General features: G+C 38.3%; 2 protein-coding genes across 6 annotated transcripts in view; both read left to right on the plus strand.

Moving 5' to 3' along the window:
- Window positions 1-176: 176 nt before the first annotated feature.
- Window positions 177-25,299, plus strand: part of fy (fuzzy planar cell polarity protein-like protein) — a 44,055-nt gene continuing 18,932 nt past the window's right edge. Inside the window, exons 1-11 of one of the 5 annotated variants that reach the window (XR_002008980.2) lie at window positions 177-316; window positions 510-655; window positions 2,241-2,362; window positions 5,071-5,218; window positions 7,791-7,913; window positions 8,818-9,024; window positions 11,401-11,600; window positions 12,808-12,944; window positions 13,779-13,902; window positions 14,588-14,756; window positions 16,880-17,149. Coding sequence is in view for 3 of the 5 variants with exons in the window: in XM_019045447.2 (XP_018900992.2) it covers window positions 578-655; window positions 2,241-2,362; window positions 5,071-5,218; window positions 7,791-7,913; window positions 8,818-9,024; window positions 11,401-11,600; window positions 12,808-12,944; window positions 13,779-13,902; window positions 14,588-14,645 (1,197 nt within the window). In the remaining 2 variants the exon portion in view is untranslated. Of the gene's footprint in view, window positions 317-509; window positions 656-2,240; window positions 2,363-5,070; window positions 5,219-7,790; window positions 7,914-8,817; window positions 9,025-11,400; window positions 11,601-12,807; window positions 12,945-13,778; window positions 13,903-14,587; window positions 14,862-16,879; window positions 17,150-25,299 lie in introns of those variants that run through there. The other 4 variants (XR_011899628.1, XM_019045447.2, XM_019045448.2 and 1 more) reach the window with 4 other exon arrangements.
- The window catches only part of LOC109033040 (low density lipoprotein receptor adapter protein 1), a 71,512-nt gene continuing 63,157 nt past the window's right edge, over window positions 16,945-25,299 (plus strand). Inside the window, exon 1 of the mRNA XM_072298844.1 lies at window positions 16,945-17,083. Coding sequence (XP_072154945.1) covers window positions 17,059-17,083 — 25 coding nt within the window. The 5' untranslated portion in view covers window positions 16,945-17,058. The remainder of the gene's footprint in view (window positions 17,084-25,299) is intronic.

Below are 25,299 nucleotides of genomic sequence, written 5' to 3' on the forward strand. Positions count from 1 at the left end.
TCGGTCAAGAGTTATCTGGGTACGGGGGGGGGGGGGGGGCACAGAGGTACAGACTTCTGGATCACCCTGTAGGATCGCGCTCGCAGCGCGCTATTGCAACTTCTGCAAACCCATTGACTCCCCCCCCCCCCCCCCTCAACACGTGCACCGGCATGTCTGTAAGGAATTGCGCCATTTTGTTTTCGGAACTTGTTGAAACCTGCACGACCGTCATGAGAGACGCCGTTTGTTCTTTGTTCTGAATTATTGAATCCCCAAGTTTCTTTGATCCTTGCACGAAGCACGAATGACGATTCTAACTTCTTCAGCGGTTAAGGTAATATACGCTTACTGAAATATTTGCTTGCTTTATTTCTGGCTTGAATGATATAAATTTCTCTCATTGCGTATACGCATGTGAATGAATGATTGAATGCTACCTTGGTTGACATGTGCCTCTGTACCTGGTGAATGCTAGAAGCCGCTCATTTTTTGCTAGTTATCTAATTATGATCTCTTGACTTCATTAGAAACGATCTGGATCTTCTGCGCAGAGCCTCTGACATCTCTTAACACTGACACGCAGCACCAACCAGCAATGGGTTTGCATCTCATGTCTCTAACTGCCTCTGGAGGTCTACCCTTATTTTCCAGGAAGATAGGAGCTGTGGAATCGGTAAGGACCCAACATGAGTGTTTATCTACTGCTGTACCTATTTTTGAATGTTAATGTGAGGGTGAGCTGAAAGGGACAGAATAGTGGCAGCTTGTGAACTCTTCTGTCGGGGGAGCCCTTGCACGCCACTAGATCTGTCATCGAAGTATATTTATTATGTATGTATGTAAGAGCCGCTTTTACGGCACACTTGGGCGCTCTGCGACGCCTATTCTCCTCAGGAATCTGTCATGGTAGAGATCCTCCGGAAGCTGGCATCTCTCCATCTCTTCATGGATGCCCTCTACCCACCGTTTGGCTGGACTCCCTCTCCGTCGCCTACCTGGGGGGACCCACTCCAACACCTTCTTCGGCAACCTGGTATCAGCCATTCTCTGCACATGCCCATACCATACCAATTGCTTGGTCATGATATCGTGCACAATCGTCCCCTCAACGCCCATTATCTCTCGGACACAGTATATTTATTATCCTTTGTTAAATCCGGTGAGAAGTAAAATGGTGCTAGTGGCTTTTTCTGTTACACTTCTGAACTCATGGAAAGCTTTCTAATGCCAAGTGCTGTGCTAGAGAGGATTACCACAGTTGACGAGAGTGAACTTCTTCATTCTTGCAAACTCCCCTTGCACAGGTTCAACAAATTTTGTTAGAGGAGTCGTTCAATCTAACTCCTGCTCAATAGGACGCAACTCTATATTTCGCATTGCCGACGCTCCCGCCTGTAAGTCGAGGGGAGTCAAGCTTCAAAATGAGCTTCCACTCTCTAAGTAACGGTTGTAGCCTTGGAAGCTTTTTTTTGAGCTCGACTTACAGGCGGGAGCGTTGGCCATGCCAAACATGAAGTACTTAGCATCCTATTGAGCAGGAGTTCTATTGAACGACTCCTTCAACGAAATCCTCACCTGTGCTGTGGTATCGTTTTTGAAGTGCAAGCTCCAAAAAGCGCAGATTTTTTACACAGATAATGAAGTTAGGAGTGCATTTCAGACTTTGCGATTTTGATTTTTGAGGTATTTTCTGCAAGAAGTATCTCTTAATTTTGCTCTAGCAAAAGTTTGCAACAGGCCCATTGATGAGAGTTGTAATTAGATTGTTCGCCCTTCATGATGATTTGTGTCCATCTCAGAGAGGTGCTTTCTCTAATCTCAGTACTGAATTCAAATAGTACCTGATTAATGCTTGTAAGTTGCATTCAGTGAGGATCAGAACCAGGGAAAGAAAAAATTGGACAAATGTCTGGCATTATCCAACAGAAATCTATGTGGTAACTAATTGGCCAACTGAAAATTGATGCATAAAGGTTAAATTGACTTCCGTCCAATCTTTTCCTTCCTTAGCTCTAGACGGTTTAGCTGTGCCATGGTGTGCTCTCGCCTGTCCATTATTTGCAGTTGACTGTTGAATCACTGTGTCTATCCCATTGTTGTCCTAAAGAAGCCTTAAAATCATCTCTCAAAAACAGTGATTTGAAAGATCATTGGTACGTATTTCTTTGAGGATTGTCCTCCAAAAGCATCACCTGAATGGCTTCATATCTCAATGTTAATACACGATTCTATCTTCATTGGTTTGTAATCTCTTCCAGTTACCGTTCTCCACAATGGCCTCCTTAAATGGTGTTCACATGTTTTGTAACTCTCATGGCTGTGAGCTGAAGAATGTATATACAGAGGATACTACTGTTGTCTGGAAAACTTTAGAAGATAGGTAAGCATTTTTACTTTTTGAAATTTTGGTTGGTCATTTTATCGGGCTTGATTGATAAGGGTTTGTACTCACTTTTTCTTCCCGATGGAGATTGATGTTTTACTTTCAAGCGATGCGCATTTCGAGCTTTACGCTCATCTTCAGGCTACAAATAGAAAACTTGTACCGCGGCGCGGATACGCGTCAAACAACGAAAAACTAAAATACGAGCGCACAACCGCACATTTGACCACTATTGCTAAAATTTTTTAAAAACGTATATAAATTGGTATAAAAACGGCCGAATTACGAAAGCCTTCGTAAATCGCTTTCGTAATTCGGCCGCGTTTTATACCAATTTATATACGTTTTTAAAAAATTTTAGCAATAGTGGTCAAATGTGCGGTTGTGCGCTCGTATTTTAGTTTTTCGTTGTTTGACGCGTATCCGCGCCGCGGTACAAGTTTTCTATTTGTAGCCTGAAGATGAGCGTAAAGCTCGAAATGCGCATCGCTTGAAAGTAAAACATCAATCTCCATCGGGAAGAAAAAGTGAGTACAAACCCTTATTTTTACTTTTACTGAAATTTTGTTTTACCCATTTTTTTGCAACATTTGATAGGTATCTCTGAGGGTTGGTACCTAATCATAGACTATATCTGACTTGAGAACCTGCTTTCTCCTCGGAGGCTCCAGAGTCTGACAGTGAAATAGAAAATATCAACTGTCAATAGAGGTTGCTCTAAGAATTGTATACTCTTCAAATTGAAAGAGCCTGGTTGGTCTTTATTTGTGGCAATTACCTTGTAACGTTGTGTCAAATAACTTCACGTAGTCAAATTATTTTTTTCTATCCGTCGGTGGAGGCTCAGAACATGTGGAAGGTTTAGTAGTCTTTCTAATTTAGTGAAGCAATCCAGAGGCATTGTTAGGTCTTTTCAAGCTATCACATTTCTGTGTTTTCTTCCCCAGAAGATGATTCTTGGGAGGAAATTTGCCCCAAGAAATGTAAGTGTCAACAGAAGCCTGTTCTACCCTGTGCCTCTCAGCAACAAGTGCCGAAATTGCTGGAGCTTCCGAGTCTGTTGGTGCGCAGAGTGAAGATACCCATTAGGAAGTTTTTCCATGTGAAGCTTCTTTTTCTTCTCCTTGTTTGAAGTCCCAAGTGTAGAAGCCCACTGATTTTCTTGAAATGTTTTGCCCAATGTGTACTTTCAATGCTCTTGCAGAGAAGGAAATTTTGAAGCTGAATTTTGCTCATAAGAAGTCTCTGCACCTCTCCTTCATAACATTTTGTATCGCTTGATATTCTTCATTATGTTAGTCAAAAGATCAATTATTATTGAAGGTACATCAAATTTTTAATGCAAGGCTTAAGAGTGTATCAATTGATGGAAGAGGGAAGACAGGGATAACTTTTCATGAGAACTGTTCAGTACTGGTCAGATTCAATGAGACTCAATGAAATGTAGTGATTATGATGTAGTGATGTGATGATTATTTCTCGTTTTTATTACTCTGTAAGAGAGCCCTGCTGAGAGCTAAGGAATATATTTTCCCATTTTGATGTATCAGCATCTAATGTAAAAAATGGAAATGTACCTGGGTATTTCCTGATTGCAGTAAGTGCATTAAAAAAAAGATTAGTTATAAAGCAAGCCTTGTTTTGGTACCTACTTTTGTACTTTTTTTACTAATCTACCTTTCTTTGCCTAGATATTTCGACTCCTATGATGATAATGAAGTAGTTGCAGAACTCAGTAGTTTAGATTACCCTAAAAGGGTATTTACTGTTTGTAAAAACAAGAAAAACTGGAAAATATCAGAAAAGTACAGCACACTCGTCTTGGGAAAGTGCATCATGATCGATTTTTAATTTTTTTATTGCATTCAATTCATCTCAAGATGCTGATCTAAAGTCATCATTGCGCCAACCTTCTACAATGCACCGTTTTCGCACAACACGCCTGGAATGCTTGAATTATTTGGCGATAAAGAGTCGGCAAGATTCCTCATTTCAGCACTCGAGTGAACGGTCGGCTGTGTGTCAATAAGGAAATCAGGGGAATTCCAGCACCTAGTGGCAGTCTTATCTAGGATTCTGCACGCCTTTTTGCTTGACCATCCAAATTAGATCCGTGAGGAGCATGAATACAGGAAAGTCGGAGAAAAACAATGAATGTCAAACAGACACGAGCGGGAGAGAGATAGGTCTAAAGTAGGCAGGAATAGACAAGAAGACAGACACTTTCTACGTTTTTCCTTATTCACATCAGACCTGTTCTCAAATGCCTTATTCATTTTGACTCTTCATAGCCAAATAATTGAAGCGTTTCAGGCTTATTGTGCAAAAACGGTTAGAAAGTTGGCACAATTATCACTTTTGATCAGCATCTTGAGATGAATTGAATGCAGTAAAAAAACTAAAAATCGATCGTGGTGCAGTTAACCACAAGGAGTAAGTGGGGTCCTTTGATATCATCAGGAATTCATGCATTTTTCATCTGCATGCAGTTAAGCACTTGCAGAAGTGAATCTTTTTGTCCCCTAAAATCAAGCCAGTTTCAATTTATTAACAAAAATCAGGAAATTTAATTTTAAATATCAGGGGCTTCCTAAATTAAATTTTAGTAGACCACCTTAAAAGTAAATTGCTTATCTTCTACCATCCTGCTTTGATTTAAATTTTGTGACTTAAAAAAAACTAACTCATGTTTTAACATTTCACAGCATTACATTGATTGCTGTTGGAGTCTGTACACAAGAAAGTGTTCTGAACGAACTGTTGGATTTTGCTTTTGGTGCCTTAGTCATGATCGTTGGTTTAGAAGAAATTAGAATGCATAGGAGTGCAGAAAGATTGAAACGTGATTTAAGGGTAAGAATTTTCATAACTTTCAACGTAAAGTTTTAGGGATTGTGGGCATTTTTGAGTGCAACTGCCCATCTCCTCAAGTTTAATTCAGTCCCTATCAATTCCTTTTAAGAAGGATTGTGTTGGTCTCTAATTTATGTTAAAGTTGTGTAATATCATTTGTGGTCTTTATCTGTTGTCATTCTTAATGGGGATGGTAATCCAAAAATTGATGTTGAGATAAAATTGAGAATCGATTACTAAGCTGAAAGTTTGTCAAATGTTGCTAACTGAACCCTAAAATTATCATTAATTAGAATGCGCTATAAAAACAGGACTATCAGTTTTGTGACTGAGGGCATGGGACGCCATGTGCATCAGACCTACGACGATCGGTCCAAGACTGTTGTGTCTATGCCAGTCAGAGTGGTATTCTGCCGAGGGAAGGAAAAGCACTGTCCAAACATTCGATCATTACTCAATTTCCTCTGATAAAATGTTTATTTCTGAGGAAAGTTATAATTATTATTCCACTAAATTTTCAGGAATTTAAGGTGAAATTGCGAACAAAATTATCTGAATAATTGGAAGAAAAATATTTATAAGGTTACCAAGAAATCTTTATTTTATCGAAGGAAATTTGGCAATGCCCAAAGGCTCTTACAGCATTTTTCCTCATCTTGGCAGTATTGTGACATCGTGCATTTTCAGTTTTCCTTTCAGGAACAACTTAGCGCTTCATTATCCATGTGCATGTGTGTGGACAATTTTAGTGTTTTATTGATGGATCAGATGCCTTTTCCAAGACCAGGGGGCTCTGCCCCATGGCCGCTACGTGGCCCAACCCGCAGGGTGCGACGCGCCTTAAAGGCCGCTTCACGGTCAGCGAAATCGCCAGTTAGCAGTCAATGAGCCAATAATTTCATTTGAATAACAAAACGATGTTTCAAACAAAAATTTCTCGCTAATCAATATTCTTAATGACTTTCTCCTTACTCCGAATTTTGATTCCTTATTTGGAAGTTGACTTTGACAGGACCGCATATAGCTGTCCGTGACTAAACAAAGGCCTCTGAAAGAAAAGACCCACTCAATTAAAACTCTGACCTTTAAACTCCCCTTCCTCACTTCTGCCCATCGATGGTCTTACTCCCCCTCCTAACCCCGTCCATCGATCATCTCAAAAATGATTTGATTAGAATAGAGAGGATTTCAACATCTCTTCCCCCTCCTCCCAAAGAAGAAAGGTACTTGCCTTATTTAGGTAGACTAAAAGCGGTAGTGATCTTTTTAATTGGTCATTAGAATTCTCAGAAGTAAACTTCATTCAAGTAAAATAAAGACACAGGTACAGGCATTTAAGACGCATGGGAGCAAATCGGAAGCAAACGCTCAGACATAATTAAGTTTTCCATCAATTTTTAGTGCAGAAGATTGAATAAAAGTAAAACACGAACAAGAATTTAGATCATGGTGCTCAATATTTTTTATTTATTTATTTATTTATTATACAAAAAGGGGAAATTGCCCAATTACAAAGTAATTAACAAAAAAGAGCAAAACAGCTGAACAAATGATAAACTCAACTGACAAATAAAACAAACAAACAAAAGTACAATACAAAGAATATAACTAATAGGGAACATAGTAATTCAAAAAGTAGTCCTTGACCCTAGACTTAACCCTTTGAGTACCACGCCCGAGAATACTCGGGTTGCGGCAAGCCACCGTCACAGACCACGCCCGAGTATTCTTGTGCTGCGCCTCGCGTTCGTATTTCCCGCTCTAGCTCCCTTGTTTTTCAATGAAATTAAGTATACAGCATATGCGCACTCTGTCGGCAAATATGTGAACTACATCTTTATCTTATCCTTGACAGAGAGCGCCACTATCGGCGGCCGTATTCCTAACGCGGCCGTCAAAGGGTTAAACAGGTTCGTCTCCAGACTTGCATCAGCTAGCCCAGGCGACAGTAGGTTCCACCGCCTCTTTACTCTGACAACCACCGAGTGGAAACGGTAAGAAGTCCTAGCGGGGTTGTCAAATAAAGGACAGGCAACTCTCAGGGAGTAGTTGACCTCCCTCGCCTGAAACAGCTGAGACAGATCTGGAGCCGAAATATGACCTCCAAGGACTCTAAACGCCAAAGCGAGGTCATAGGTATGATGCCTAGACTCCAACGTTGGGACGTTCAAAGCCTCAGAGATCTTACTATAGTCGTGGTCATATATGGACACGGACCGATTTAACTTAAAAGACAAAAAACGAAGCACATGGTGCTGGACGGATTCGATTTTATCCCACCCTTGGCGTGTATGAGGAGACCATATTGGAGATGCATACGTTAGAATTGGCATAACGATGGATTTATACATGTAGAGGATTGTACCAATCCTAAAATGCGCAGATTGATTTTGATGATTTCTAATCAACGCTTATATTAATCTTTGAGTTATGCCTCCGAGACAGTGAGATGTGTTCTTGTTCTTGCCTTTTTATTTGGTGAAAGAGAAAAAAAAATCTATTCAGTTTTAATTCCTCCCTCCATTTTTGTCTCGTTTTTCTGAACATTCATTTATTCTTTTTTGTATTCCAGATAAGTTATCCTGTCTTGGATCGTTTAATGGAATGCATCGATCTTGGGAATCAGTCATTGAGTAGTTCAGACATTCTTTCTCTGGTACCTGTTGTTTTCACCCCTGAAAATTCCTTATTGTTGGTATGTGTGACTCAATCTCATTATCCATCATCGCCATAAGATAATATTAAGTCTGCACCCGTTCCAGACTTTAGAAAGCTTATTAAATTTGGAATGGTTAGCTTAATAGTTAAAATTAACCCCAAGTCTGGTGAAATGGTAGGTGTAGACTTGCATTGGGTGGTGAAAAATTCAAGTTCCTTGAGGCGGAAACTGGATCAAAGTCTTCCTCCCATTTCATTAAAAATGAAATGTCAAAAGAACATTTAAGCCTTACGTTAATTGTGATGTAACTTATCTAATTGTTGAACAGTCTTGGAAAGCCACTTTTTCTAGCGGAATTTTTTTAAAAAAAACTAGGCGGATCTGTATTTTGCTTCTCTTCTCATTGAGACTGATCAATAATTTAAGAAAAATAAGGAATTCAAATATTGGCAATTTACATGCATGAGCCTCCCTGGTCTAAAGCCGAAGCCTAAATGTATTCAATTCCTCCATAAAACAATAAAATAAATATGAAGATGAAAAGATATTTACCTCTAGTTATTTTTATCATACTCTACTAGAGTAAAAATGACCAAAACCTTTAGAAGTAAAGATATGGAACAAACGTTTTTATTTGTGCCCTCAAAGTCCTGAATAATGGACAGGTTTGCATAATTGAGGTGAGGCTCAAACAATTCACAAATTTTGACAGCCAGGCAAAAATTGTTTAAAATATTGTTCAAAATTGAAGCAGTGTACCACTAATAAGATGCTTCTTCTACAATTTGCATTGAACTTTCCTCCAAAAAGTGAATTACAACTGGGACATAAAACATTCAAGCACAGTTTAAGGGTTTCCAAACATCATTGCCTGTCAATAGACCTGCAAAGAAATCCTAAATTTGTTTCCTTTTGTAAATCCAGTTCTTGTATGTTTCAGAATTGTTTGGAGGTTTGGACGGAAGTCATCAATTCCCAGTTTGGCTGTGTGGTCGTAGAAAATAGTATAGCTGCAGCAACTTCAGCGTGGTGGGAGCTTGACGCACATGAGCGCAAATTGTTGCAACTTCTCATCATGTCCTCTGGCGGTGTGACAGCTACAGATATTCCTGTCTTCTTACCTCAGAAAAGTCCCACTGTACGTGAGGTATTTTTTGGTTCCTCCCCCCCCCCTTTTTTTTTCTTTTTTCCTCTCAATATAATAGCAGTTGTAAGTTCCTATCCTCACCATGTACAATGTATGGATGCTAAGGTACACTCTTCTCAGGTTCTACTGAACAGATTTTCAAAGAAATTTTTTTGGTTGATTCCTTTGACTTCTTCCTAGCTTCAGATAAGAGGATTTTTTCATAATTCTGAAAATGGAAATTTTCATGAATTTTTTTAAAGAAACATTTTAATAAACAGCGATGTGGTTTGTGAGGGTTTTTTTTTATTTTTTTAACTTACATTTTTTATTTCTTAAAAATCCATCCAGTAAATCCTGAGAAAACGGTATCTTCAAATGAGAAGCATCATTTGGACAAACCTTCTTCTCCTGAACAAACGGAGATTGCATCACTAAGCGTGTTACAAAACGTCGCATGACTTATTCAGTGCTGATCACATTTTAAGAAACTTTGTCTTGAATTACAGGTAAAGATAGGTACGTAGAATTAGATCAGGATAAAGAACGAAGATAATTTTTCTTGAATGCATATGACTAACAATTGCCCTTAAGGGGAAGTTAATTTTTTTATCGAATTATTCATTTTCAGTCTGGACAAACATAACCCATTAGCAAGAAAACTAACCAATTATTGCAACCATGACCATTCATGGAGAGAGGGACCCTAGTCTTCGGAGGCTAAAGAACCCCGCACAGAGCATGGGCTCAGCGGCTCTCTATGAAAGTTGATGAAACTTTAATAGATTGATATAAAGTTCATAATTAAGGGAAAGCCAAAAAATTAGCTCACTATTGCAAGTAGAAGCCGAGATATTCGCAACTGAATCCGGGCCATTTTCTATCATGCCGCAGCATGGCGGAAGAATTCCGAATTCCCTCTCCTCTCGTTGTTAGGCGTTCTCGATCAGACCTCACGTCACTCATGTGAAGATAGATGCTTATGCGCTCGGCCGGTGCGAATGCCATAGTCCCTCCCTCTCCCAGCTTCTGTCAATTCGGTTTCAGCAACTACATTTCAGATTCAGACGGCGCTGGCACGGGAGAGGTGCGGGAAGCAGGGAACTCCATATCGCACAGCCCGAACGGAGCGTCCTAATGAATGAAGTGATTGTAAACAATGCGACATCGTGGTTATCTTGTGGGGAGAGGGGGTTTCCTGGCCGAAATGCTCGAGCAAGGTAAGGCGACATGGAGAATTTACCGCCGCCGCACAGAAAATAGTCCGGGTTCAATCGCGAATATCTCGGCTTCTACTCGCAAAAGTGAGCTAATTTTTTGGCTTTCCCTTAGTTATGAACTTTATATCAATCTATTAAAGTTTCATCAACTTTCATAGAGAGCCGCTGAGCCCATGCTCTGTGCGGGGTTCTTTTTAGCCAAGACACTTTAGCAGTTCGGTCAAAAAATCATATCAAGATATTTCAACTGAAAACACTTTCTCGTGTCCTAAACAATAAGCTTCAAGGAATTTTATTCATTTTTATGTGTCATCAGAAGGTGGAAAAACGATACTCGATATTAAAGATACCATTTGATTGCATTTTAATGAACGATTAGACAGGGTATGAAATGAAGAACTTCAGCTTATATTTTTTCATCAAAATTTCAAGCCTTTAACGATGAACGCATGGAATACTTTCAAAACTAATACACAAGTAAGATACTAATGTTCAGAGTTTACATTATGAACAGTTCATTCAAACTTCCATCTTGCTGAAAAACTATAATAAAAATAGGTCAACCGGGTTACTGAAATTAACTTAAATATCTTGGAAATAGCTCTACACATACAGGTTGATGTAGAGCTTGGCTCTACACACATTTTCACCATCTTTTGAATAAAGCTATTATACTCTGTACATTTTCCATCGTAAAACATACCATAATGAGTTGAGCGCTCGATTTATCTAGAGTAGACTCAGGTTTTCTTGTCAGCAGGAAGTGTGAATTAGTGTAGACAGGGATGGATATTTTTTTACTCAAGAGTTAAATTTTGATAGTGTTAATTGGGTTGAAGACTCGACGGTCAAAATGGGAAACCATGTATCTCTGTTTGCTATGTTGTAGTCTTCCTGTCACGCTTCATTTTTTCCTTGAAAAACTAGTCAACTTAATTTCTAGAGAACTTGCTTTATTTTTCTTCTCTGCCAGCTGAATATTCTGTAATAGTTTTAAGCTGAAGTTGCTTTGTTCCTCTTGGATAAAATAAACTATGTGCAATAAAGGTACATGGTTCCGCACTCTGGCCATCCAAGTATTGAAAAAGGTTTTTACCCAAATGTCTCCTCTTTTATTTGTTATGGTTTCTATGTTTATCACATTAATGTAACCTTATTGAAACTTTTCCATTTACAGGTGCCATTTCGTCTCGTCTCTTGCATGCTTGTCTCTGGTGTTTGGGTGTCAGCGCTGTGTGGACCTGCTCCTAGTCTTTCTCAAATAGAACGATTAACAGCAGAATGTTGGAAGCATGTCACAGAGGTCCTGAAATCTGTCAGTTCTATTGTACCAAGGAATTTTCCCCAGTCTATCATTCTACAGCAAGGCATAATAGGGTATGTTTATTCCTTACTATTTTTCATTTGGTTGGTAAGAACTTTGAAGGTATTATTGATGTTATTTTTCTGTGCACATGTTAAATGAAATATGTTTTAGTATTCTTACTGTTAGGGACTCCCTGCGTATCCCAATGATCTGAATTCATTGACAACATCATCATCATCACTAATGTCATCATCACCATTTTGGATATTACTTGATTTGAAACAAAATAATCAGAGGATGCTGCGGAGAGAGGTCCACTTTTGGCACAAGGTGCACCATACCGGCCTTTGATACAAGGTACACTCTACTACAGGTATGGACAAATGGAATTTTAGAAAGTCGTCGAAACGCGTAGATTTGGCAGCGTCCAATGGTACGACTGCGACGCCATATTGAAAACTTATTTACTTTCTGTTTTAAGAGTGGGTCTCGTCAATTTCGTGTTATTTTTTTGTGTTCTAAGTTGAGGTTTTCGTTATTTTGAGTTCTATCAATTTTTTTAAATTCATCTGATGACTTAGCGAAGCTAAGGGATCTACCAGAACCTCATTTTGAACTGCACGGCAAAGACCGTACGACTTACAACGTCACTCGATGGCCTATAATCTCAGCGCTGCCACTTCGGCACCCCGTTTGTCCATACCTGTAGCAGAGTGTACCTTGCCTTTGATATCAGATCCCCCATTTTGTGACGATGTTGTATCAAACTTATGCCCTGCCCTGAAAAAAAAGTTTTGCCAACCTTGGTGCAATATCCCAGTAAGTTTGGGACAAGATTATCACCTAATAATGACGGTACGTTGTCACAATCGTCGAACTGAAGGTTGCGCCCTATCATTGTGACATTATTGTCTCCAAAATTAGCAATAGATCAGAAAAGGGAGAACCGCTATTGTTGGTGTAATATTGTGTTTGAATTTTGACAGTTTTTAGATTTTAATGTTGACCAAAGGTTGCCACTATGTGCATAATGCAGACTGTTATCAAATAAAAAAATAGCTTTTTTTTTTAAAAGAACATTGTCTTACATTAAGGCACTAAGCAATCTTCAACCAAACCTCAGGGGTATCATTCAGTTCCCTCATTACATAGTACGGTCTAACGAAGGAATTACTTTTGAAAATTGATTCATTTCAGCAAATTGTAATCTACCAAATGCTTTACTCTTTAATTTGTCAAAATTGATTATCTCTTCTTTCGTTTTTATTATTTTTTCAGGTTTCTGCTCATTAATATCCCGCTCTCTAAGTATGTAATGAGTAATACTGTCTCCAACAACAAAAAAGAATCTAGATCCAATTGTGATGTACTGAGAACGTTTTTCTATGAATCAGCCACATCACTTACTAGCCCGCGTGAGTATTTAAGCAAAAAAAAGAAAAGAACATATGCTACTTTATTCAAGACACAGCAGCGTGTTTAAATCTTTGTGAATTTTGTACAACAAAAGCCATTGAGATTTGATTGGAAAATATCGGGTGCAGGTTTTTAACGTTGTAGAAAGTTGAACTCCGAATAAGCTGTTACAGCAAGTTAGTCACATGGAAAGAAAATTTTTTTCAGTCTCGTTAGTGATGTATTAATCTGATTCTAGCTGATTGTTCTTCTAGGAATATGGCAATACAGGCTGTTCAAAAATTAATGGTTTAGGAACATGCACTTAGTTGTGACATTGTTGGCAATTTTACCTCGGGAACGACAACATCTGGCCGTGCAGAACTAAGTTTAATTTACAAGTGACAATGATCCATAGTTATTTGGTTTTTTAAACAATTTGGAACTCATTCAATTAGTATCTGTCAATTTCTACCTTTTTAAAGTGCACTGTTGTCCGACGTTTTGCAGTATAGGTATAGTATGATGAAAAAAAGAGAAAATAAATGAAAATAAACAAATATCCATCTATTTTGACAAATGAAAGAGCAAGTAATTGAGTCTATTCGAATCTTCTCAAATAGATCAATTCTTCACATTATCTCCCTTCTTAGACTGTACCATGTAGAACACGGGCTTTAGGAAGTGCATAAGTAAACACAAACCCAAAGGCTGGTTTGAGATAGCTTAGAACCATGAAATAAATCCATTTTCTAAATTGAAGAGACATTTTTCGTCCATTTTCCTTTGATTTGTGGCAAAAATTCTTCCAAAGTTAATGGCATAATTGGGTGTGTGTGTGTTTTTTTTTTTAGATGGAGAACACGCAGCTCTAGAAACTTATTGGTGCTCAGAATACCACAAAATATACGCAATGCGCATTGAAGATGAAATTATGTGTGTCCTTTTCTCCTCAAATATACCTACACCAACCATGAGGTTTGCATTTTTCTTCTCTTTTATTACGTCCAATGTATTTTTATTTTTAATTTTTATGTAACAACAAGATCACCAAGAGAACCATTCAGTAAAGTATAAGTACATTCCAAGAGAGTAATATCGTGGTAAAGAACTGTAATTAATAACACAAGAAGCCACCTCTCTAGAAAACTAAAGTGAGTCCTGAGAACTGTATGCAACTAATCTTCATTTTCCCTGAAAATTTAAAACAAGACTTTGAAGAATCTACAATATTAATTAGTTTTGAATGGTGATTGCTGAGCCTAATCATTACCAATAGATAGCAGAAAAAATTAAACTCCATCTAAACAATTCAGCACTGTTCCTAATTTGGGCACTAGTTATCTATATCTTACAAGTTTTAGCAAATGTGGTAATACGACCAGTTTTTGTAGCCAAAAATCAGAAAACCAAATTATATTATTTTATCATTTTGCCATAACACTATGCCATACTTAGACGTGATGGGACCATCATCATGATTAACAACATTTATTGGAGAATTGATCAGTTGTGGATGAACATGATAGGTAATTTAATTCTTGAAGCATTGAGTTCAGGCTCTCTTAGCACTTAAAGACACCTCAAGTCAATTATTGCATAATTCCAGGTCTCATAAGCAATTATTTAAAACTTTCGCTCTAATGAATCAATTTTATTTCAGAATCCTAACAAGAGAAACCCATGCTCTTCTCACTGGTGACAAACATTTTTGCTGGTGAGTCAACGTGTTTGCCTTTCCTCCAACGTGAGTGGATGTTCATTCTTGCACCAACTGGCGAGAAGCCTCTAAGAATTGGTATTTTTGATGCTGTCCAACTTCTAAGCTTCAGGTACATTATTTTTGCATGCCCTCCCTACGCTCCCATCACAGTTAATTTTAAACTGAGAAATCGCATTGCTTTTCTTTATCAGATTTTCTATGTGTGTTATATACATAGTTGACCTACATGTGTAGGTAAACATGCAAACCTAGCAGTTCTCTTTCAGCATTGTTGTAAAACAACGGAAAATAATTTTGGAATAGGGAGACTCAATTATCTCTAAGCTGTAGAAATGGACCACTAGACAAGGTACGAATTTAAGCAATCTGATACATGTTTCTTAACTAGAATTTCACGTAGAACACCACATGTTTCTCAACTAGAATTTCACGTAGAACACGATTCACACAACAAAAATTACTGAAACCAACTCCTAACAAAGATATTAACGTTTTTATTTCATATTGGTTACGAGGAATTTGAACTGCCCGCTCACAAGAAACTCAAAGCTCTACGTGAGTCAAATTGCGCACTACAACGGTTTCAGCAAGCTTCTCAATCGAGCAATGTTATTTCCCACCATGTGTTGTTCAAACTATTAGCAATTAGTTATAGCTGAGCCAAAGCGTCAAGATTGAGGTTGCCAGATTTTTATATCGCAGAGACTGTCATGATAACGTTTAGCGCGGGATGTGAATCACGTAGAGCATTGAGTTTTCATGAGCGGGTGGTTTGAATTCACGCATCAAGAATCAATATTTATCTCCATAAGGAGTTAACTGCGGTAATTTTTTTCGTGCGCATCGTGTTTTGCGTGAAATTTTAATCACGAAACATGTATCAGAATGCTGAAATTCGTACCTTGGCTAGTGGTCCATTATATTTCATTAGGCGCGTGGTACCTAAATGGAGCATGAAACATTCGCGGAAGGCTGAATGTCAGATCACACATACCAACTTTCCAACTGCTGATATTATTTCACTCAGTTAGCCAAAATTGCACGTAGTGGTGCAGAATTTAAGTTAGTGTATCTGAACTGAAAATCAGCCATCCTCTTGCCTCTAATCTTTCTTTGTTAAGGGAGCCTCAAAAAGATTCGGAAAGTCCAATTATCCCCCCTCTTACACTTGCCCAGCCTGCAAAAAGTAGCCTGCGTCCCCTCTAATATTCAGAACAGACACTTCAGTAGTAGCATGACCTACTACACAAGGGATTTAGGATCTTAAATGCACATATTTACAGAATGGGGCAGTCTCATTATGTTTTGTCTCTTTTTCTTTTCAATTTACTGGTAAGGTAAGTGAACAAAAACCTGCATTTTTCATTTTAATTTATCTCAATTTAGTAGCATGACCTACTACACAAGGGATTTAGGATCTTAAATGCTCATCTTTACAGAATGGGGCAGTCTCAGTATGTTTTGTCTCTTTTTCTTTTCAATTTACTGGTAAGGTAAGTGAAAAAAAACTGCACTTTTCTTTTTAAATTATGTCAATTTGATCTGAGAAAACAATTTTCGAAGTCTCAAAAAAATCCACCCCATTGCAAATGGAACTAGGTAACGTTACCAAAAGAATTGACAACTGGTACTTTTTCACCCGTATTTAATCTATTTACCGGTTGCTATTGTAATGGAAAGTTATTTATTCTGACTGTTTGCATTATCATTGCTGTGTGAAGTGAATATTTTTGTCGGTTTTACCAAATAGAATTGTTTTTTCATCATGCCAACCGATGGCAGCCAATTGTTTTTTCATCATGCCAACCGATGGCAGCCAATTGTTTTTTCATCATGCCAACCGATGGCAGCCAATTGTTCTTTCATCATACCAACCAATGGCAGCCAATTGTTTTTTCATCATGCCAACCGATGGCAGCCGGGCTACATTGGATTCCCATTGGTTGTAGTCTTTAAGACCTTGTAGGTTTTAGGCCATCGAGAAACTTTTTTTGTCACTACAACTTAAAGTTTTGGTCTTTTAATCAACAAAGCTGTCTGAGCCTCTTAATCTCAGAAAAGCTTTTCTGACCAATGCTCACTCTTCTTTTTGACAAACATTATGTTTCTGTAGAGTCAGCGAAATCAAGGGACTTTTTGTCCTCCCTTCCCGTTTTTAATAATTTTGTTGAAACACATGTCATAAAAAAGTAATATATACGGAGGTGTGCGGTTCATATAAATTTCCTCTAGAATGGTGGTTGGATGATTCTGGACCATTGGTCGTGCTCGGGATAAGTTCACTTGGAGGCTCAGCCCACATTTCAGGCGGGAACAAACTCAGAATAATGAAGTTGTCATGAACATAATTCCAGAATTGGACGTATCTGGGATCCAGAGGGATGCTACTAATTATTTAACAAAAAGCATCAATGACGGCTGCGGGGTCAAAAAAAGGTCAGCCGAAAAATAAAACTTGGCAACGTCGAAATGGAAGTAAATGAAATTTTCCGGTCATGAATATTTCAGGAGATTTTTTACTCATGTGGAAAAATAACATACCACAAATGCCAGGGTGTCTACCAGTCCGGAAAGTCCGGAAAATGTACGCATTTTTTAAGGTCGGTCCGTAAGTACCTTAAAAGTACGTATATCTCGCGGAGGGTCCGTAATTTTTTGCATTTTACGCTGCGCGTTCAGTTCGATCGCCTCATAGTTATGCAACCCTCTGTGAATTGGCTGTCAGGCGTACTAGTACAATGTTAGCCTGTAAGAACGCGGTTGTTGTAGAGGAGCGGAACAAGGCATTTCCCTCGATTTGACGGAAACAGCCAAAAAGGCCACTGGAATAGCCGAAGGATAGGTTTTCTGCTGAAGCTAATAAAAATTTGTCAAGAGTCTTCTTGCCTTCGCGTTTTCTCTTCTGATCAATCCTTGATTCTTGATTGCGCACACGTGAAGGAGGTGGCTTCTTCTTGTTGGACTTTTTCTTTCGAGATGAACTGCTGTCACCCTGTGACTTCTCACGGTAATGATTATCACTGTCAGACATAGTGGTCGATTCTAACAGTGGCTTCTGAAATCAAAAAGCCTAATATCCATGGAAACCAAAATTTCCAGGAAATTTCCAGGTTATTTGATTCAGCAGGAGCAAAATAAAATTACTCGGTCATAAAAATTTCACGAAATCCTTACTTTACAGTAGAGAATAACCTAATAAAAATGCCAATCAAAGGAGAAATGCGGCAGGAGGGAATGTAGATCCCCTATATGAACCTATTTTTTGGTGAAAGCCTATAAAAATTTAAAATCGTGATTATTTCTTGAGGAGCTCCAACGATGGTTGGGGTAGAGAGAAATGAGTCCCTTCTCTCCACCCTCATGTAGCGTTGGGGTAGAGAGGTAGGAGATAAGTGTAAGAAATAGATGAGATACCTAACATTAAGGGGAAAAAGATGTTTCTAAGGCCACTTTTGAAAACAATGATTTGAAATTGTGGATGTAAGTATGTGGTTAGTGTTCCTCTTGACATTTTAGCTCAGATTTCTAACTTAGAGTTAAACCCTTCTCAGGAGAACCATCTACGACGAATCATCAGTTCTTTGAAAATTTTGAGTTAAAAGAAAAGTAAATCAATTTAATTTAAGATAATGGATTGTTCACTTAAAGGAGGGATCCATCTTCTCAGATTTAATATGTCATTACTTTTGAATTTTTGACATCCAAATTTTCATACTTTAAGACTTATTTTTTTTTTTTTTTTTTTTTTTTTTTTTTTTTTTTTTGCTACATCTTTGGCAATTATCACATGACAGAATTGATAGATCTATTTTATTTTCATCTAATGACCTCATGAAATACTTTTGTCCCCTTTCTACAGTTACAACCTGGTTGAATTCGATTAGAGTCGTGTGATGAAAGGGGGTAGCATTTATTTAAATCAACTCTTGTGATTATGTCTTCATAATTGCATCTGCATTCTTTACTAAAAATTATTTTTGTGTCATGCAAATTTATGAAGATTGATACAGCTTCCAAGTCAAATAAAGTCATCATGTAGCTTCTTGGATGACGTGTGAATGTCAAATTGCATTCTTTTTTATTTTTAAACGATTTATATACCTGTTTAAAATCTGAATATTTATTTTCTTCACAATTTTTGACGTATTCTATTTCACCCGATGAAATTTTGCTGCCATATCTTTCATATCCTCTGCTTTTCAATTCAAACGCTTCTTCTTCATTGCAAAACTTTGAAAAAATAAAAATATCAATGTCATTGTATTTTATAAAGCGTTGAACCAAAAAAGCGGCACATCCTCCTCCCATGTATGCTGTATCATGGACATTTATATACGGTAGGTCATTTTTAATTACCTCTAAATGACTTTTTATTTCAGATAATTCATTTTTATAATTTTTCTGTTCATGACTTTTCACTGATAATCTCTTTAATATTAATTCTTGGCCCATTATATTTGATTATAAAAAGAGCTTATAGAATTATGTATACGAAACTATATTTAATCGCTTATTGATAATTATAAGAAGTAACAACTAATCGTAAACTTTAATAATTCTGCAATTATCAAGGAATGAAACCATATTCGAATTTTCATTACCTGTGAAAAACAAGAAGCAATTTTACTGCTTATCCTTTGTTGATTGTAATAAAAGAACACTACAAATCACTTCTATGACTTTTATTATCAAAAAGATACTCTCATATATTTATCATGTAAACAGCTGATAAGATTATAGCCTACAATCCACCCCTTAATCGCAATCAGGTGTAGATAAGGCGCAGCTAATTTCGCGAAAAACAAAACCGACGATTTTGACACAATTAATTTTGACACAATTAATTTTGACACAATTATCCCCCCTGAAGGTCAACCCCTAATTTTGATCTTAAGTTCTAAAATTGTGGGGTTGGGATTCCCTTTGTCAAAATATCAGCTATTTGCGCATTCGTTGGCACATACTCGATTACAACTGTTTTGTTCTCTACTAATTCACGAATAAAATTATATTTGATGTCAATATGTTTCATCCGTCCATGATTAATTGGATTTTTTGCAGCATTTATCCATGATTGATTGTCTTCTTTTACAATGACTTTTTCAACTGGTATTTTAAAAGAATTCATTAGACCTTTTAGCCACAAACCTTCACTAGTTGCTGTGCATAAAGCAACATATTCAGCTTCTGTTGATGACAGAGCCACTGTTGTTTGTTTCTTGGTCGCCCATGAAACGCAATTTCCAAGAGAGAAAAAAACATATCCGGAAGTGGAGCGCCGGTCTATTTTATCATTACCCCAATCGGAGTCGGCATAACCTGTTAAGGGTGTAGCATCATTTTGTTTGTAAATTAATTCATAATTTTCCGTATTAATGCATCATAACGCAGGAAAAAATCATCCAATTTTTCATCGCCCAAAAATTTGAGGTTAAGAATTTTCTTCCTACAATAAGTCTGAGACAGTATACCCTTCTTTTCGAACTTATTCTTCAAAGCCTCAAACATTTGAAATGCTGTTTCCTTGTCTCGCACATATTCCAAACTTTCCAAAATTATTTTCTAGGATTTTCTTATGGACCTGAGCATTTCTAAAATTCATTATTGCTAGTAGAACATCTACTAAGTTTGCCTTTGCGAGACCTTTGTCTTTACTTTTTTCTACTAAGTACGCAATAGGTTTTTCCTCCTTCATTTCTAGAATTTCTGTGAATTTCTGTCTTCTTGTCAGTCCTTTCGAATTTTTTCCAAACTCTTTTTCAAATTCTTCCACTATGGAACTTGATAACATTGAATCTACAATTCCAATGAAGTAAATGTATGTGATCGAAACCACGCTCTCTGCTACCATTTGCTACAAATATTTTTTTTTGAAAAATATCTAGCTTTATTTTTCATATACATTTCATGATACAGATATCTAGGCAATTCCATTGCTGCACATATTTCTATTGGAAAGATATCTAACTTTAATTCTCTCCAAGGAAATTCAGTACAGTACCAGTCACAGTATAACTATGGTTGCCGCCAATACGATGGACAGTTCGTCATGTAATTTCCGCTTCTTCAGTTGGAGCTCTCTTATGTCTCCTGTCATCTTCTCGATAACTTTGGCCTGTGCAGCATAGGTTCGGTCCTTTTCAGCCATTAGTGCAGTGATTAATCGTATTCTTGTGGCATCGTCTTTAACACTCTCAAATACTTGATGAATTAATTTGGAATTATCAGTCACCTGGCCGACTGTCGAAAAAGACTTAAGGGGACGTGAACCTGGGAGAGAATCTCCCACAGCCTCTCCTCCATCCGTTTGTAGTATTGTTTGTGTCTTTCCAGTATCAAGTGTAACAGAAATTGTGCCAATGTGAGATGCAGACAAAGTTTGATCATCCTTCGCAATTGCAATTGAGATGGGAGGATCCAGTTTTTCCAAAGTTGTAAACCACCTTTCATCATTGCACCAATGTTCTGTAGCCCCAGAATCGAGAATCCACGTCTTGCCCACTTCTTCCTCATTGTTGAACGCACAAACAGATGAAGTGAACGCTACATCTTGACTGGAGTCGCTGTCTTGATCTTCTATATCAGATGAATGTTCTATCAACGTTGATCCATCTTGATAAAGATGTACTTGGTGTTCATGTTTTGATGACGTTGATGAGTTTTTCCTTAGGTAGCAATCCGCCCATTTGTGACCTTTTTTCTTGCAAAAACCACATTTGTACACGTTTCCTTTACTCTGAAAAGCCGCCTCTCTCGAACAGGAAGGTCCATTTGTCTCTGACATTTTTAGTTCGAAATTAAGAAGTTTTTCTTTGACAAAAGATAAATTTAATTTTTCCTCGTCAACTGTTTCCAACGCAGTCAAAATTCAATCATAACTTTCAGGTAAAGACAATAAGAGGTAACTGACGACTTCGTTCTCTGTGACGCTGGCTCCGGAATCTTTTAATTCCCGTATTAACCCTTTGCACTCTTCGAAATTTTTGCCTAACCTCCCCAGTTACTCTATGTACTTTTTGCCATTTTCAAGGCTTATTTTGCCTACTCCTATCCTAAGCTGGTTCTCTCCAGCTTTGAGCTTTTTAATTGGTTTTTTTTTTGTTGGAGGTTTTTTATATCAAAATGAAAGATTATTTATGGCAAAAAAATTTTATTTTCACAAGAATTTAGCGGTATTTGTTCATTGTGTGGTACATTTCGAAGCAACCTGCCGGGCAAAGCCCAGGTTTTTTACTGCAAGTTTTACAATAATATTTGGACTCTTTTCTCTGTCCCTTTACTTTCCTATTAGAGCACACTGCACAGTCTCTTGTCTTCGGGTGAGGGAGAGCTTCGAGGAAATGCGGCTTTTTATTTAGGCGTTCGATGTCATCTGAAGGGTTTTTACGTTTACGGGTTGCTGTGTTGCGGACATCACCAATTAGTTCTTGGTTGATGTGAGAACACTGTGGGCGGACCAGCTGGCTCCTGTGTATTCAACTTTTCTTACAACATTAGATAACAGTTAAGAAAACATTGGTTACAAAACATATAATGTAAACAAAGGCGAAATGGTTAGACATAAAATAAAATTTGAGGGGCTGTGGTGCATACCATAAATTTAAGTAGGGGGAGGGCAAAAGTTGTTGATTTTCTTGTCTCATTTTTTAGCCAAGGTGGAAAAAAAGATGATCATAAAAGAGGGAAGAGACAAAAAGAGAGGCAAGAAATTATTGTTACAGTACAAAATTTAGCAAATTAACGGTAGTTTATCCCTGTCCTCTCTAGGCTTTTCTGGAGCGATGTGGGGTAACAGAATAAGATTGCTGAGCGCCGGGCTCGAGACTCAGGCCACATGCCACAAATAAAAAGGAAAAAGATGAAAATGAACAAGGAACACAAAACTTTGGTTTGCGTGACCAAAATTTAACTAAAAGGAGACATTACCGACCCGAACCGATGAAAGATGGGGGGTAATCCTTGCGGATTACCCCCAAAAAAGGGAAAAATCGAGAGCAAAACTTACACGCACATCCAGGTAAAAGCGAGGTCGAGACGAACTGAGAGCACTCTCGACCAACGAGAAAGCAGCACCTATGGCGTCACTTTCTGGGTTCGAGAGTGCTCCCACGGGATTGGCTGCCGGCCTGGAGGGCGCCGAATTGATAAATTTTTTAAATTTAAAGGGGACCATACTACAAGGGAACTAAAATGAAGAAGAAATGCAAATTATCCTTCAATATATGAAACATTTTCTCCTCAAGCTTTAACGGGTTACCTTATGGCTCGCTCAACAGTATGTTATTTAACTTTAATTTGCTTCCTGTTGTATTCAACGAGATGTGGCCATTATACTCGTCTGTTTTACACTTGTATATTTTCAAATCTTCACCTACATTTTCCTCCGTAAAACGTGACAGATAATTACCCCGAATTTTTACATCAAGTTCCGTTCCCAACTCATTTTTGAGTACAACAGTTCTATAGGACCATTTTCTCCTTTAAACCAAGTTTTCTCCGGCGAGATCATCATAAACTCTTACGATATTTCCCCTGATGTTGCAGTATTGATTTTTCGGTAGGTTTTCAACTTCATTAAAACTGTGGAGGACTTGGAGAAACTCATGGAGGCAACTTCATACGCACGCACTCATAGTCACACACGTGGCTGCGCCTGCTGTTACGAATGGTGTCCACTCGTAAATATATTGACTCCACAAGTTGTTTGTTGAGCTTTTTTTCCATCTCATTAGGTATTTGAAACAAACTCATGAACAAACAATCTTCAAAACTCGGAGGCCGGTAATGGTTGTAGCACTTGGAGCAGCTGTAGTCGGTCTTCCCCGAGGATGGGTGGCGGCGGATTGCACCATATATTTGCTGGTCGCACACCTCACAGATGGGCGGGCTGACAGGTGCCGCGGCCGAAGAAGAGGCGCCTTCCAGGTCCCGGACAACCATGTCAGCCGGCCGGCTCTGCCTGGTGGAGACTTGCCTACGGGCTTTCGCCTCCAGGGCGTTCAGCTGTTGAAGGTCCAGGGAAAACCCGAGGCTGAAAATGATAAGAAAAAATGAGTAAATCATTGTGGGATAGTGGCAATTGGAGGAACGAAATGAAAGGACGGCTTCGAACAAATGAGGATGTAGCCAGTTCCTCGTTTCACATCCATTCATTCGCATAGAGACAACTTCATACGCACGCACTCATAGTCACACACGTGGCTGCGCCTGCTGTTATGAATGGGGTCCACTCGTAAATATATTGACTCCACAAGTTGTTTGTTGAGCATTTTTTCCATCTCATTAGGTATTTGAAACAAACTCATGAACAAACAATCTTTAAAACTCGGAGGCCGGCAATGGCTGTAGCACTTTCCGCAGCACTTATCGGTGTCGGAGCCTGGGACGCAGCGGATAGGGCCCTTTATTTCCTAACGGGCCCAAATGGGCACTCTTGGTTTTTTTTTTTTTTAAACAAGTAAACGTGTTCTTATGACTTTGTAGTGAAGTCCATTGTTCACTATTGACGTCTCCTTCTTTGTTTGTCGAAATAACCGAGTCGATAAATTTTATCCTTGCAATGGCAGTTTCTTTTTTTTCGGATCATATTGCGGAGCTGAAGGATTCCGTGTTAGAATATGAATAGATCCTCTCATGTGTAATTCGAGTCTGTAGTAGAAATGTTTTACTTTGTGACCATTGAAGGGTCCATCTGAAGCGTGCCATGTCTTCCCCAATTCTCTATACCTTCTGTCAAAAAATTAAGTCAATGTTATTGGGCCTTGCAGGTGGGAAAAGCATTGCAATTATTAGATTTTATCTAGTATCGCATCACAAATACCTTTTTCCATGAATTCTTTCTTGTTTACACTCAACACAGAGGAGCGATGATATACAACGGCATTAGTATTTGTAATATTATGTCAACATCTAACAGTATGTATTAGTATTGATGTAAGATTCTGCGCTACGTGGCTAGAAGTCTATTTGAAGGTAATTGGTGCAAGAGTCATCACGTCTACGGTGCCAAAACCCATTTGTCGCTTGGTTCCGGGAAGAGGGATAGCTCGTGAGGTATTAAAACCTTCAGTTAACTGAACAGTAGCTTCACCAGTTCAGTTTTATTGGTTTTTATTTTTACTGTTTTAACATTTTGAACAAAACTAATAAGTGTCAAAACCATAATTACATTTATCCAAACATGCCTCCTCGTTCCCCTTTTTTCTGAAATCCGAGATATTTGGTAAGTTAATTTTCACCCACAATCTTCTGATGTTGCTCGGTATTTTTTTAAGTGCTAATGTTCTCCGGTTTCCCCCCTCTTCTTTCGTATCGCGGTTTCATTTTTCGATTACTTGCAGCTCAAATGTTCGTCAGGATCCTTACTTCCTAATTTTCAAAGCAGATTCTTTTGGCTAAGACAGTTAGCTCGATCCAAGAATTGTTTCTATTTGGATTGAAACGACCTCAGTTTTAGACGCGTGGCGAGTTCGACGAAAAACCGACGCTCAGAGTCTTGTGACTTGTACGTAGTTTTCAAGTGCTTTGTTGTTTGAGGATGCACTGAAATCGCCTTAACCGCCAGGGGCTGTTGGCGGAATTGAAGTGTGACGTGTCACATGGACAACATTTTGCAATTCGGAACTATAATTTCTGGCTCATTCGTAAAAACA

This window comes from Bemisia tabaci, chromosome 3 (genome assembly GCF_918797505.1).
Source record: "Bemisia tabaci chromosome 3, PGI_BMITA_v3".
Lineage (NCBI taxonomy): Eukaryota > Metazoa > Arthropoda > Insecta > Hemiptera > Aleyrodidae > Bemisia > Bemisia tabaci.